At 41.9% G+C, this 15,076-nt stretch overlaps 1 protein-coding gene across 1 annotated transcript in view; it reads right to left on the bottom strand.

The window, feature by feature from the left end:
* Positions 1-15,076, bottom strand: part of COL22A1 (collagen type XXII alpha 1 chain) — a 195,150-nt gene that overhangs the window by 97,537 nt on the left and 82,537 nt on the right. Inside the window, exons 12-13 of the mRNA XM_018074383.2 lie at positions 3,122-3,175; positions 1,751-1,804 (exon numbers count right to left, since the gene is read on the bottom strand). Of these exons, the coding sequence (XP_017929872.2) occupies positions 1,751-1,804; positions 3,122-3,175 (108 nt within the window). The remainder of the gene's footprint in view (positions 1-1,750; positions 1,805-3,121; positions 3,176-15,076) is intronic.

The following is a 15,076-nucleotide window of genomic DNA, read 5'->3' as shown; positions in this document are numbered from 1 at the left end:
TCCTGTTTTAGATTTTAAAGCCCTGTCAGCAAAGTCATGGTTGTTTCTTAAAATAACTCAGGCCAGAATCCAGCTGAAGGACATTGCATACAGCCACTGCATCCATTGAGGTAAATGAAAGTCACCATGAAAGCACAGTCATTTTATATTTAGCCACTGTGAGAGGCTGGGGTTAGCCAAGCTCACCTCTTCCCTGGGAGCACTTGGCACTGGCCAGTCAGATGTCTTTAGGTCCAGCCCCACCAGCACCTGTCCTACCCAGCCCATAGATCTGAATTTCTTCTATTCAGCATTACCTCTTTGCTTGGCTGAACTACATGTACCTGATGATCCTACTGGAAAATGTGGAGCAGGATCAAGTCCATCCTGAGGCAGATGTAGATGCCTCAGTTTAGCTTTGTTTGCAAAAGCTTTGCAAAGCAGGTGTGAGGAACTTCATACCACAAAGAGCATCATGTAATCTGCTGGTTTGTAATTCCACTACATGAAACATGCAGGACAGAGAGAAAGTGTGTGTTTGTTTATGTGATAGCAGAGATGCAGCTGAAAGGCATTTGTGAGTGATGAATTCAGTTCATTTCATCCAGTCCCGGATCCCACTGAAAGACAAAATACTGTGTGCCTCCACTCAGCTCAGCTTTGCAGCTGTCACTTATCCCCTGCTGAAGCAAATATGGTTCCGGGAGAGAACTGTGGGATGGCTGCCAAGTATTCCTGCTAATCCAAAAACACACCATTAGTTCCAATACTCTCCTGATGGGACTTCAGGAAGGGATGAACATTTCCCTCTATGCAAAGACAGAGGCATTTTGGAGAAGGGGTCTCTCCATAGCTGAGGAACCCAGAGGATCTATGTATGAACTGCTTCATCAAGTCCTCTCAGATAGAGCTGAGTGACAATCAAAACTGCATCCAGAAAAGTGTTCAGGTACTTAACTCCTATTTGAGGACAAAGGCAAAAGTGGGAGGTTGAGGTGACTAGATATGTCTCTTCCAGGAAGATGTGATACTCTTTCAGGCAATCAAACTGTTGTTCTTGTAGCACCTTTCACAGGATGAGCTGAACTTGCTCCCTTAAAAACACATTCATCACAGTGCACTGTCTTTTTTTTTATGTTATAACATCAAGACTGAAACCACCTGAGAGGTATCTACCTCCTCAGTAACCAGGGAACAAGGCAAGGAGAGATCAGATTTTGAAAAGAGGTTAAAAAATTGCTCGTGAGAAGAGCTTCAAAATTAAGGTACATTTCTCATGCTCACAAGTCTCATCAGATCTCTATTCAAAAACACCTTGCTTGAAGCAAACCCAGTGACATGAGAATTGGCTCAAGTTCTGTATCACTTAGCCACTGTTTACCGGTGCAAAACTGAATATCCTAAAATGTGCAGAAACATCCAAGCTAGGATCTCTACATGATTTTTTTTTTCAGTTGTAAAGTAGGGATAATAATTCTCATCCGCATCTTTGTGAAAGTTGGGAAGGCTACTGAAGACATGAAACAAGGCTTATGTGCCCCAAAACAAGTTCTCTTCACGTTCTCCAGCTATGTTGTTTATTAAACAAAAGGTAAGTCTGTTTTACATACTTTGCTTAATTGCCAGTACCGTAGCAGATCCCTGGTGAAAATGACCATTTTGAGTTTCTTCATTCACCAATGACAATACCAAAAGTCAAACAAGAAGGAGTTCTAAAAAAGTCAGTGAAAAAAACATGCCTGCCCATGTAAAGAAGAAATGGAAAGCTTACCTTTGGACCTGCTGGCCCAGGCAGTCCAAATGCTCCTGGCCTTCCTGGTTCACCCTGCAAGTAACAGTAATATCACTGGTAAATACTAATATTTTATATATAAAGCCTAGGATGGCTCAAAACAGTCATTACATGGAGTTAGAAACAGGAGCTCTATCCAATATCTACAGTCCTGAGTAGCATTCTCCAGAGATCTGAAACTTTATGGTGTACTTTCTTCACAAAAATAGAAGTAGAAAGAGACAAATTCAAAAACTGAAGCATCTCTTCATCTGCTCTCTAAATACAACCAAGTAGTAAGAAATTAGTTCCCTAAGTTGTGAACAGTTTGCACTGACTACAGTCTACAAACATGGATTCCTTGGAGACAACATAATGTGTTTGTTCTTGAATAGTGACCTTGCAGTGTATAAACACATCCCATAAGCAATTCTGCAAGTACAAGTATGTCACTGTCCAATCCCAGACCATGCCAGGCATGATGTCATGAAGTTGTATCAGTTCTGGAAGCAATATTGGAAAATTACCAGTTTTTCCAAAGTAGAGCAAGTGTGGCACTAAAAAGAAACGGATTGCATGGAACAGAAAAGAGCTTTTCTGCTGTATGGACCTTTGTGTATGCCTGACCAAAAAGTCCTTCCCCGAGTTCCTTTTGTTGCCACCAAGTGACTGCCAGAAAGGGACAGTGAATGAGATGATGAAGGTCCATCATCAGAATGAAGATAGTTCTAAGGGATGGTGATCCAGCAGGGGAAAGGACATAAAGCTCTAAAACGAACTTTTCTAAGATACTGGAAAATGTGTTTGTGGTTTTATGTTTCAACTGTAGTCCTCTTACAGGTGATATTTGGCATGCTGCATCCATCCTTGAGCTAACCCGGCACCCTTCCCCCCCTCTTAGTTTTTAGAGATGCAAAAGAGGACTCCAGGTCCTTGATTCTGTCACCAAGACACTAATTTGTCTAAGCCTTGTCTACAGTGGGAGCATAAGATTGTCCCCTGCACCCGTGTCATCTCCACTAGCTGAGGACTCCTTGCCAGCCTTAAACCTAAGGGCCAGGCTCTGCAGCTGCAGCTATTAACCAACAGGTCCCAAACCACAGGCTGCCTAGACAGCTCCCTTTCCTTCCTTAATGAATGGTAACAGAGCTGCCCCTGGAGCCTCTCAGGATGGTTAATCCATGTGACACCTGCCTTGGCCGCAAACGTGAGGGAGAGTGCTGGGGCTATTAACCTCCTGACATTTGCTTCTGCTGCTCCTAAAACGGCCACACAAATCCCCCAGACACGTTCCACTCAATAGGGATTGATTTCCACTGCCTACCTTGCACTGAAAGGCAAGATTACATGAGAGCAACAAAAAAGGCTTACGGCTTCTCCTTTTGCTCCATCCCTCCCAGGGGGGCCAGGTGAGCCCAGGGAGCCCTGTAACAGCAACAGAGTTATCATCAGCACAGCATTAACACCCATTGCAAGTGCAGTGACACGAGCAGTGCATCAAGGCAAGAATAAGGAATAAGGAGAATAATTTCAACACAAACATTTATTATTTACAGTTTCTGGAGGAGCTGCTGCTGACAGTAACACACTAGGGACGATTGATGAGTTGCTAATGAGGAAATTTTTTAAGATGATGACACAGTAGGCAGCTAAAGGTGACCACAGTCCAAAAGCTATTTACATTCAATGCAAGAAAAGACACGATAATCTTTGGCCTTCTATGCCTCACACTGAAGAAACACTTGTGTTTCTCTATGTAGAGGTATTAGCACTGTGTTCCTATTCTGCTTCACTCTTATATTTTGGATTTTTACAAAGTTTAGTCAAAGCTGATGCCCTGGGGTTCTCCACATGTTTGTCAAATGTGTCTAGGCATCATCAATAGGTTTAAAGACTTAAGCTGCACTTTGATGAAAAATCATACAACAGCCTATTCTCCTTTTCTTAGCGCCTTGATAACACAAAACAAGAGACACAACACAGGCACAAAACAAAAAACTTAGGGGAGGGTCAGTTTTCGTTACACTTCCACAATAGCTTTATAAACTCTTAAGCTTTTCAGAGTGTAATTGATAAAAATTGGACTTACTTTTTCTCCTTTATCCCCCTTCAGCCCAGGAAAGCCAGGGAGCCCTTCGTCACCCTACAACGTCAATGGAAAAAATAGCTCCTATGAAATGCCATATCATTTTGTGGTATATTTGTGTATTTTAGACAGCATAGTTGTCATCTCTTGAGAACTGAGTCCAACTTCTCATCCTCGCTGTGACAATGTTGTGCTCAGTCACCTGTAACTTGCCCATTTTTGAACAGGTTCACTTTTGTTTTTCCATTCCTGTGCATTCCTCCGACTGATCCCTCCCACCCCTCCTTTTTGTTATTACCATCTAGAAACAGTAGTTTTTCAAGAACAAGATTAGAGATCTATCCTGGTTAAATAGAAGTATTTGAAGCATAGTAACATTTCCTGGGGAAAATTTCCTGTTACCACATTTCAAAGTACAAAAACTTGAGGTGTAGAAATTTTTGAAAAAGTCAAATGTAGGATTTTTTTTCCTTGAATTTATCTACTTTGACTGGGACAAAAGAATAAGAGCTTTTTCCCCATTTGCTTTTGTAAAAATTCGATAGCTCAGAGAAATACTTTTGAAAGAGCATGAAAGTGGCTAAGAAGTTGATGCATATATTTCTAATTTTCCTGTATAAACAAAAAACAAAACCAAGCATAAGGACTACATACATATCAAAATAAATTCAGGCCAAATTCTACCACATGTAGTATTATTTGTAACTTTTTTCTCTGTATGACTAGCCCAGCAGACTTAGAGGGACATATTCCTAGGGTAAGGTTCCAGTCAACAATAGACAGTGAAAAAATCGAGGCTTATTTATTTATTTATAGGTGTATTTGAAACTTAAATGTTAATAAAAGATAGTATCTGAAAAGTATCTGTACTATATATGCAAATAAAAGTAATTGGATACGTTTTTAATCACATTTCTTCCTAACTGAACCTTCATGAAGCACTCTGTCTAATTTGCAGTGCAGTAGTGACAAAAATCGGATCTGCTGTATTTGAATGGCTCCCTAATGAGACAGAAAACCCGTCAAATAGAAAACGTGATTTTTAAGGAAATCATTTGCTCTAACAGGTCAATATAACTTGGAGGAACTGCTGTTCCATGGCAGAGTATGTTGCACAGGTAGGAGAATTACTTGTGTCTTTTCTATGCAAAGCAAAGGAATGTAGTTAATTAGCTTCTTCTTTTGCCTTTTATTTATTTTTTCCTTCATGAAGTAGCAACTCCTTGGCACAGTTGAACAAATTAATCCCAGCATCAGTCAATAAGTTTGAGGCACAGTGCTCAACAGAAATATTCATGTTGGGCAGGTGAGTATCCACCAGCTTTTGCAGTTCCTCCCCAAGGAGAAATTGCACGGAAGCAACCTAGACTCTAGAGACAGGATTAATGTCCCCTGGGGCACCACCACTGAAAAGGCTACAGGGGCTCCCACTGCTGCCCCTTCCACTGATTCCCCATTGAATCATCAAGGTTGTAAAAGATCTCTAAGACCATCGAGTTCAACCATTAACCCAGCAGTGCCAAGTCCACTGCTAAACCACTGCCCTAAGCTCCACATCTGCATGGTGTTTTGAACACTTCCAAGGACAGTGATTCCATAACTTCTCTGGGAAGTCTGCTCCAACCTGTGACCACCCTTTCAGTGAAGACACTTTTCCTAATATCCAGTCTATACCTCCCCTGGTACAGCTTGAGGCCATTTCCTCTCATCCCATTGCTTGTTACCTGGGAGAAGAGAAGGACCCTCACCTGGCTACAACCTCCTTTCCAGAAGTTGTAGAGAGTGAGAAGGCCTCCCTCAGCCTCCTTTTCTCCAGCTAAATAACCCCAGTTCCCTGGCTAGCTGCTTGGTATCCCTCAGTCAGTAGGAAAACCTCTCAGGATAAGGGCAGGTAGATTCTGCAGATGCTTGAACCTTAATGAAAGCACAAGAAGAGATCATGTAGCCTATGCCAAAAAGCTCATGTTAACTACAGAAGTGAGTAGTGATAGAGAGCAGGAAGCAGAGAGGCATCAGTGCTACTGTGCTGCTCAGTGCCAAAGGAGCTGTGACAGGCAGGGATGGGAAAGCGACCAACAGCTCACACTCTTAATTCCCAGCCAGCTGCCAAAGCCCTGCTGAGGATGCAGCTAACTGAAATGGAGTCATGTTGTCACAGCAATTCATTTCATTAAGCAACTCTTCTATTTGTTTGTTTGTTTTTTTTTTAAACTGACCAACTTCATGAACTGCATTGCAGAACAACCACCTTTTCACTTGCCCACTACATTTTCTAAATCAGGTAAAATCCCAATTATTCTGCTCAGCACGCTGCTAAGGCCTAGGGAAGTGCTGGTGTACCCAAAAGGGATCTGTTCCCCACCTTTAACCCCTCCAATTAGGTCAGCTGATTCAGAAAAACAGCTCACCTCTCTCCCCAGCACTTAGGACTGGGAAATTCTGTCAGTACATCTATCCTGGAAATTACTTTCCAGGGAAAGTTGCAGTTAGAGAATGCAGAATTGTCCAAGGAAGAAATCATAGGGGCCTGAAACATTGCTCAAGAGGAGTTCTTGCTAGGGAAGTTACAGCTTCAGCAATCAGTTTCAAGAGCAAGGAAGCACATTTTTCCCAAGAATTTTCTCCATCCCGGCTCATGAGCCTGCTGTCCCTGGAAAGCCACTGGGAAGCCAGCCACTTGTGTGAGTTTCACCCTCTGAGCTCTACAGCCAGTGGCCTTTAATCAAACAGTTTCACCAAAGTAAGCAGGGGAATCATCACATTCATTAGCTCACAGCTGACAAAATATTTGTCAGAAGAGCCTGGATTTGGCAACTCCCATCAGATCCAAAGCAACCAGAGGACTTTTCTTGCACTGTGGCTATGAAGTGCAGTCACTCAGATGGAAGCAGAGCAGGCAGCACTGAAGTCATGTACTGATATGGACTGTGAGCATATAGAGGTTATGTAGCACACAAGTAGCTACATATTTCTACAAATGCCAATTTTTGTTTTTCATTAGTAATTCTATGTTTATTTGTTTGAATTACAGCAACACCTCATTTGTTCCCTGCTTGGGTCACTCTGTTGGACATGGTATGAATAAATATTAAAGAACAAGCATTATGCTTCAAAGCTCAATTTAAAAATGCAAGCAATGTATAAATATAAGAAAGAAATAGCAGAGGGTACAGGGCAGTGAAATAGCTGCCAAGCAGACACAGTCAGCAAGTGGTCTGGGATGAAGGATCTAGGCACAACACTGGGAAAGCAGGTAGTCTCTGGCAGCTGGCATTGAGCCTGGGTAACAAAAGTTCATTGCATTCCTTGTGCCAAGGACAAACCCAGTTGTGCCACTGAGGGGGATTAAAATAATCCTGTATTCCCACAGAGTGGCTGCGTTCCCAGCTTCAACACAATGGGAATCTGGTGGTGACATGTAAACCACACTTAGCTGTTTATGCCACGCAATCCTACTGTCACTCATCTATTTTATGATAATCTGAAATTCAAAGGCTGTCATTTGATGGAGAAACATCAGGATCAGAATAGGAAGGTAACAAAGGCTGGGGAAATAAAAAGAAACAACAAAAGCAGAAGAGGCTACTGATAAATAGGGGAACAGACTACAGCTTCTAAAGCATCTTCCTTACAGTTTAGCCTACGTTTTCTGGAATAGTTTTACACTTCGGATGGGGTGACCTTTTCCTTTCTCAGTCAATAGTTTAGTGGAGAAAACTTGAATGTGTAGGTAGTGACACTTGTGAGATATTTTGCATTAGCAAATATGGCAGCCTCTCTTAGGAAGTTCTTAAAAATGGAGCATTGCAAGCCCTGAGAATGGAGCACTAAACAAGCCACTCAGAAAACTCCATCTTTCATTCCTCAAAGAACAGATAACAATTCTGCAAGAAAATTAGGAAGGTTTTCAAAGACTTACTAAAACAAGTTTAAGCAGAATTCAGTAAAAACTATAGAATATTGAATTTCCTTGTATTTACTTTTAAATGGAAGCATTCAGAGCCACACAATGGATAAAAAGCAAGGGGTAAACACTACTCCTGCTCTTCCAGGGGGCTCTCAGAGCAGGGCTCATGTAGGCACACGGTTTCTCCAGACCCAATGGACAAAAGGATATACCACATCATGAGGAATTTCAGAGCACAGGCAACTCTCAACTGCTGCAGAGAGAATACTGGGGTGTAAAGAATAACGATACTCGCCTTGGCTTCAGCCATTAAAAATAAATATGTGATCTGGGTAAGGATAGACATACCCAGAGAGGTTCCTTTATTAGTTTGTATATCAGAAGAGTTATTCTATTTCTATATTTGAGTAAGGATGTCTTCCGGACACACCAGCATCACACGGATTTACCATATCATGCCAGCTCCAGGTTAGTGATCCCTCCTTACTCACCATACACACATGTAGCCTAATTTGTTGTGTATTGTGAAAAGATTCACCTCACTTGGGTTACAGTGACCCCTACTACCCTATAAATTTTCCTGAACACTGTGTATGTGGTCTGTGACCAAATTATATCTACATGTGTCACGGTTTAACTCCCTCCATCAACCAAGTCCCACACAGCTGCTCATTCACTCCCCCACAAGCAGGATTGGGAGGGAATCAGAAGGGTAAAAGCTGGAAAATTTGTGGGTTGAGATACAGACAGTTTAATCAGGAAAGCGTAAACTGTATATGCAAACAAAGAAAAACAAGGAATTTATGCACTACTTCCCATGGGCAGGCAGGTGTTCAGTCATCTCCAGGAGAGCAAGACCTCATCACATCTAACTGTTACTTGGGAAGACAAACACTATCACTCTAAATGTCCCTCCTCTTCCTCATTCTCCCCCCCCCCCCCCCCCCGTTATATTCTAAGCATGATGCCATATGGTCTGGAATATCCCTGTTTGAGTCACCTGTCCGGGCTGTGCCTCCTCCCAACCTCCCATGCACTCCCAACTTCCTTGCCAGCGTGGCAGCACGAAAAGTAGAAAAGGCCCTGGCTCTGTGTGAGCCCTGCTCAGCAATAACAAAAACATCTCTATAGTATCATCCCTGTGTTCAGCACAAATCCAAAACATATCCCTATATCAGCCACTGTGAAGAAAATTAACTCTACTCCAGCTCAAACCTGCACAACATCCCAGGAAGATCTTGATATGTCTGTGTGGAGATAACTTTGAAATTACAAAGAAAATAACCTTAAACGCTAGATAATGCACTTCCTCAGAAGGGGAATAACCAATAGAGGGATTCTGCCGTATCCAACCTCATGACAGAATTTTTCTGAAGAGATCTTAAATGGAGAAGGAAGGAAGCTGCAGGTATATGGAAAGATATAGAGATAGGACAATTCAGTATCACCTAGTCCTAGAGAGACATCAGAAGCACACAAAGGAAAAATTATTCAATTATACTTTTAACCAATTTACTCAAGTTTAACTGCTTTTCTTTCCTCCACTTGCAACTCCTCAAGCAGCTGCCAAGTTTACAAATATTTCTCCCAGCTTGAGAACAGCTGTGGCCTATAATCACATATTTTATTTGGAATTCTGGGTTGTGGCCTATCGTAATAGAAATGAGAGTAAACTAAACAAGAAAATAATGGGGAAAAATCAGTCCAAAACATGTGTTTAGATCCTGGTTTGTCAAATGCAAGTAAATCACTGGACTTTTCCTTCATTGTACAGAGCAGACAACAGGAGATAGATCATTCTAAGGTCAACTCCATACATTTTATTTTTTTTATTTTCCAAACAGGCCTACATCTCCCACAACAGTTCCACTTTTCTAATCCTAGTATGAAATTAAAATTTCTAACCCTGTCACAAAATGTCAATAAAGGTGTCATTGGGAGACCTGCAAAAAAATCTGCCAGGCACAACCCCATGAATCACACAGTCAGCACATTGACAGCTGCACAGACTGGGGGATCTATATCCAAGGTAGGAGACAAAATAGCAAGAGCTGAAGAGAAACAGAACAATTGGGCATGATGAAATGGAAACAGAATCAAAATTGAACTGTACAGTGGTGCCACTGCACGCCCCTCTCTCTATTGTTAATTAACTTCACAGCATCCCTGTGAAATGAGAGGGAAGGTATAGCAACTGTAATATTGTCGTCACCACATGAGGGTGATGAGTCAGAGGTACAACTGAGCAGAAGACATTCAGAAGGTCCCAGAGTCTGAGACACAGACAGAAACTCATTCCAGATTCCCTGTTCCCTAGGTCAGCACCTTAACCATAAGTTTATTCTTTCTCCTGGCTCTTTGCCCTGCCTTTAACTTGGCAGTTTGATGTTCATGAAGAACAAAAGAGAAGACAATGGGTAACTGTCCTATTGCTGATCCGTGGTTACTCACTAAACTGCTATCAGTGTTTGATGAGTAAAGTGAAGTGGGAGAACAGAAGAGGTGTCACAAGTTGAGTGTGGTCTTCAGGTTCAAATGCCTCAGAAAACTTTCAAGAGATCTTGTGGTCTGGAAGGATGTAATATCCTTCTTTTCTAAGTTTCTACACTTAGGAGCTACCAACTTGAGGGGGGTGAAGTGAAAGATTTCACAATTTTGCCTCCAGCAGCCAGACAAAATAAATATTTTACTGAAAAATATTACAAATTTTGAGTTTAAGGTTTCATTAAAAGCCAGGGATGATCTGCAGATCAACTGAGAGGCAGAGCTGCAGTTGATATATGTCACCCAGCTCCCTTTCCAAAAGCTGCTGACCAGACAGGCAGCACAAATGACTACCACTCTCCAGTGCACAGATGTAGGATTCTATTAGCTTAATGAAGCTAAAACCCTATTAATATCTTGGCAAATTTGACACCAGAACTGCCGTAATCTTCTGCTTCCAGAAGAAATAAGACATTCATCTCAGCTTGGACTTCTGTTCATACTAAGAAATGAAGAAAATCTTCTCTTCTAGGTCTCTGTGTTATATTCTGATTTAATAAATAGGAAGGTTGCATGGACATGATACACAGAGGTCGGTAGAAGTCACAGCTTGGGTAAGTCTATCAGGAAACCCAGCCCAGTATGAAGACAGCTGGTTAAATGAGTTATTTGCATTTTTTGTACTGCAAACATATGAAAGATTTTATTTAACTCACGGTATAAAAGTCAGTTGTCCCCAAAAGGTAGATAGATAACATTATACTAACCTATAAAGTTGGTTCTGTAGGAGAAAAGGTGCATCAGAAGTAACTGATGTGGCGAACAGCTACTCCCTAATCAAGGCCGCTATAGAGTCCAGAACAATCTGGAAACATCCTAAAGGCTTCAAAGCTGTCATTGGGGCCCAAGATCCTTTCCATTAGCTTCATATTGGCTGTCTCCCTGCCACAACACTCCTTTACTCCCTACATAAGTAATTGCTGAAAGACTGGGGTGGTCAAACACTTTTGGTGACTCCTGAACTGCTTGTTCATCTATAACCCAGACTGACCCAAGTGGAGAACGTTGCTGAAGAAACCATCTCCCTCTGCAGCAGAGAGCATAGGACAGTACTAGGGGGAGTTGTTGTGTTTGAAGTACTTCTGTTCAACATCTAGAGTTGCTCAATCAATCAATGAAATGTTCGCATTAAGAAACAATCAAAGAGTTTGCAGACCTATTTAAGATTGAACATAGTGAATAGGAGGTATAAGATAACTGGAAACAGTTGGTACCATAATCCCCCTACACAGAAGAATAATTTGAGACATAAACTGGACTACAATGAGTTGGATTTACAGAAGCAGGACTAGTAGCTCCTGAAACTCCATTTTTTTATTTTTTTTGCATGGTAGGGGTAAGACATTCTTCAATTAGAGATACATCTGTCAGGAACTTTGAAATGTGAAAAATATAACTCTACTCTGAAAACTTCCTTGTCCTGAAGCAAAAGCTGATGCTCCTTGCCAGCATCTGACACTGCTCAGGACCAGACAAACAGCTTGCCAAGTGCCAGAGGGGAAGTGTTCATTGAAACAAAAAAATAACCCAGCCATATATCATGGCATTGATGAATTTAAATCCTTATATCTATAAATTGCACACAGAAAATTGTTCTGGTCTTGTGGATGATTTAACACATTCGAGTTGGTATTTTTTCTTGCAAGAATAATCTATAAATTCCATTTGCTTTGTTTCTGGGAAGTTTCTTACACTTCAGATCTCCACATGCCCCTCAAAAATGTCAGTAGCTCTGAGAAGAGCACATTAGGGCAGGGGAGTTCTGTGTGAGAGCGCTTCAAACTCCAGTGTCAATCTGCTCTTAACCATCTGCTGCTACTGATATTCCACATTCACCCCTCAGCGTTTCTTCTGGCACCTCACTGAAACACATACAAAGTTTTTGCTCAAGATTAACTGCATCATCTAGTCTGTGATTCGTCCCCTCCTTGCAGAGCCCCTCCCATTAGATCTCTCCCTGCTGAGTAAATTTTCGAAATCACTGCTCGTTCTTCTCATTGCTGTTTTCAATGAGCAACATCTCTCCACACCTCTCCTTAAATGTCATACCCAAACTGAAGAGAACACCCTGCCTTATCACCACCTACTTATAACTTGCAGTGATACACTCCTGTTCACTGCCAAACACACCTGAGGCTGCTCAGTCATGTCTTTGCCAAAGTTATAAATCTCTTTGATCCAGCCAGACATATGGGTTGGAACTATATGATTTTTAGGGCCCCTTCCAACCCAAACCATTCTATGATGCTTTGATGTTTGTTCATAAAGTGGTGCTGCTCCCTAGATCTTTTTCATCTCAGAGGTCATGATCCTTCTTCCCATTTTGCTTGGACACTGAGGTACAAGAAAGGGAAAAGCTATGGCCAAGAAATCCTTTAGAGCCAGTGACAGAGGAACAGAAATAAAAACTGTCTCCAGAGACTCAAACCTCCTCACACCATCAAATGCATCAGATATTCTTGAAATAACAACTGCTGAGGGTCCACACATATTTCATCAGAGAAACAAACATTTGCCATGGAAAAAAACTCACATTTTCCTCATCTGTCACTTAATACTACATGTGCATTCATTACTCAGCAGGGTCTGAGACCCAAATCATCATCTTTCTGTCAATGACAGAGATAAAAGGCCTTGTGGACTTTGGGAGAAACATAATCTTTAGGTAGTGCTTAAGGAAAATGATGAGAGACCCAAAAGGGGAAATCAAACATGCCCAGAGTTGTACTTGGGCAAGTTAAGAATAGCATAAATCTCAGTGCTGCAATGTCTCACCTGCCCTCACCTGCACCTTCAGAGAGCCCACGAACGAGGCACCTGCACCTTCTCAGCCATCACCAAGCCAAGAACAGCCTGGCAACACCTTCGATCAGTGAAAGGGGAAAATCTGTCTGCCTAACTGGATAGATTAACAAGCGGGGAGAGGGGCAGGGAATGTTCAAGATGCCTTTGACAGACCAGTGAGAGCAACTTACTTTGTGCAATGCTTCAGCTCTCTGTGATTCATCAGGCTACGAGGTCCACTTCAGAGAGTGTGCTCCAGACTGCTGGGAAAGCTGTTTTATTTTCCACCTAACAGGCAGACAATCCATACTTATCCCCTTCAATATCGCTCTCAAGAGCATCCCGCATTCCAACAAGATCTATCAGTGACAGAATCAAGACAAACTGTTTTGCCCCCCCAAATCTGTTATCAGAAGAAACAAAAAGTTGGCAAATTTGTCTTGTATGCTTCCTTTCCCCTGTGCCAGTGGATCTTGACAGAGAAACCCTCTAAAGAAACAAGTACTGTAGACTACAAAATTCTGGCTGCCAGTAGATGTCATTGCATACCAGCAATGTACCTGGTAGCCAGGGGCCAATGCTAAAAAGAAATACGTTTGCTAAGTTTATGTAAGGAAAAAAAGTTACTAGTATTCTTACACTGCTGAGAATTAAGCTGTCATGATGCACAATTAGTATGTGAGCTGACTTCGAGCTGTTTATTACAATCTGTAGCTGTTATTTTGGGTCACAGAAAACCACAGAATTTATCTAAAACCCTCTAATTATTGTTAAGAAAAAGAACTCCATCAAACCATAGTTATTTAGCTGTGCAGAATGTGCTTTAACTACAGTTGAGGGGACACAAAAATACACAGCATGCAGACCAAATCTGCCTGTATACACAAGAGGATTCAGAACACACTCAGAGTAGTAAGGCAGATAGTAACATTACTACACTTCACCGTTTAATAAAAAGATTACAAAAAGAAATCACAGATATGAATGACTCCAGTGAACTGCATGACAGCCCTGTGAAGTGCATGAGGTGTTATTATACAGACATTTAAGTGCTGGACTGAGAGGTTAAGTGCTGAGCGACCTTAACCAGATGAAGTGAGTATGTAAGAATTGTTCCTGAGAGAGATGATTCCCAGTACAATAAAAATAGAAAAAGAAAAAAAATCCCACCCCCCCCCCCCCCCCCCCCAATACTGCACTTTTGCTTTTCCTTGTCAGGTCAGTTTTAGCTATGCTCACATAATTTTTTATTCTGCAATAAAATAAAAAGAACTCAGCACTAAGAACCTAACTCTGAGGAGGCAATGTTTCCATAACCACTATCTCCAAGGAACACCACTTATGGGGTATTTGGGGATTTTTTTTGTCTTTAAATTTCAACCCAATAATATCTCTAAGCTTGGAGATGTTTTCCCATTTTGTTATCGTCAAGATGTGCTCACTGAAGGAGCCCTGCCCACTAACACAAACGCTGATGTGCCAAGGCTCCTGCTTCCTGCTTCTGCCTTGGACTCTCAAAATCACCATTCAGCTCACTAGTCCTGGGCAAACTGGGTGGCGTTTGAGTCTGGGCTCTGGGAATTTGGTGACCATAACTGAACACCATGGCAGCCCAAACAAGGTGTGTAACCTCACTTGACCGCCTTCCCTGCATTGAGCTCATGGTTTCAGCAGTGTAAAGGACACTCACATCATCTCTTTGAGCGATAATTAGTTTTATTCAGAAGTTGCAGGAATAAGGGCTATTTCTTGGTTTGTGCAGGCTCAGGCTCCACATCATTTAAGTACTCAGAGAAAACATCCTACTGTGAGTTCAGCTGTTTGTTTCCCCTCCTTTGTACTGAAGCTATTTTTAAGCTCTCACCCTTGGCCCTTGCTTGGACTATACTGCAGCAGCCTGGTAATGCCCCCTGGCAATGCTAATCCTGACTCTGGCTTGCAGAACCATTTTTCTGGTTTGGGCTTAGGCTTGCTACATCAGCTGTGGATAAGGATGGTGATCTGG

The sequence above is a fragment of the Manacus vitellinus genome, unplaced genomic scaffold, assembly GCF_001715985.3.
Source record: "Manacus vitellinus isolate BGI_N305 unplaced genomic scaffold, ASM171598v3 scaffold_1_pilon, whole genome shotgun sequence".
Lineage (NCBI taxonomy): Eukaryota > Metazoa > Chordata > Aves > Passeriformes > Pipridae > Manacus > Manacus vitellinus.
Note: the sequence above shows the minus strand (reverse complement) of the source record. Positions and strands in the feature narration are given on the sequence as shown.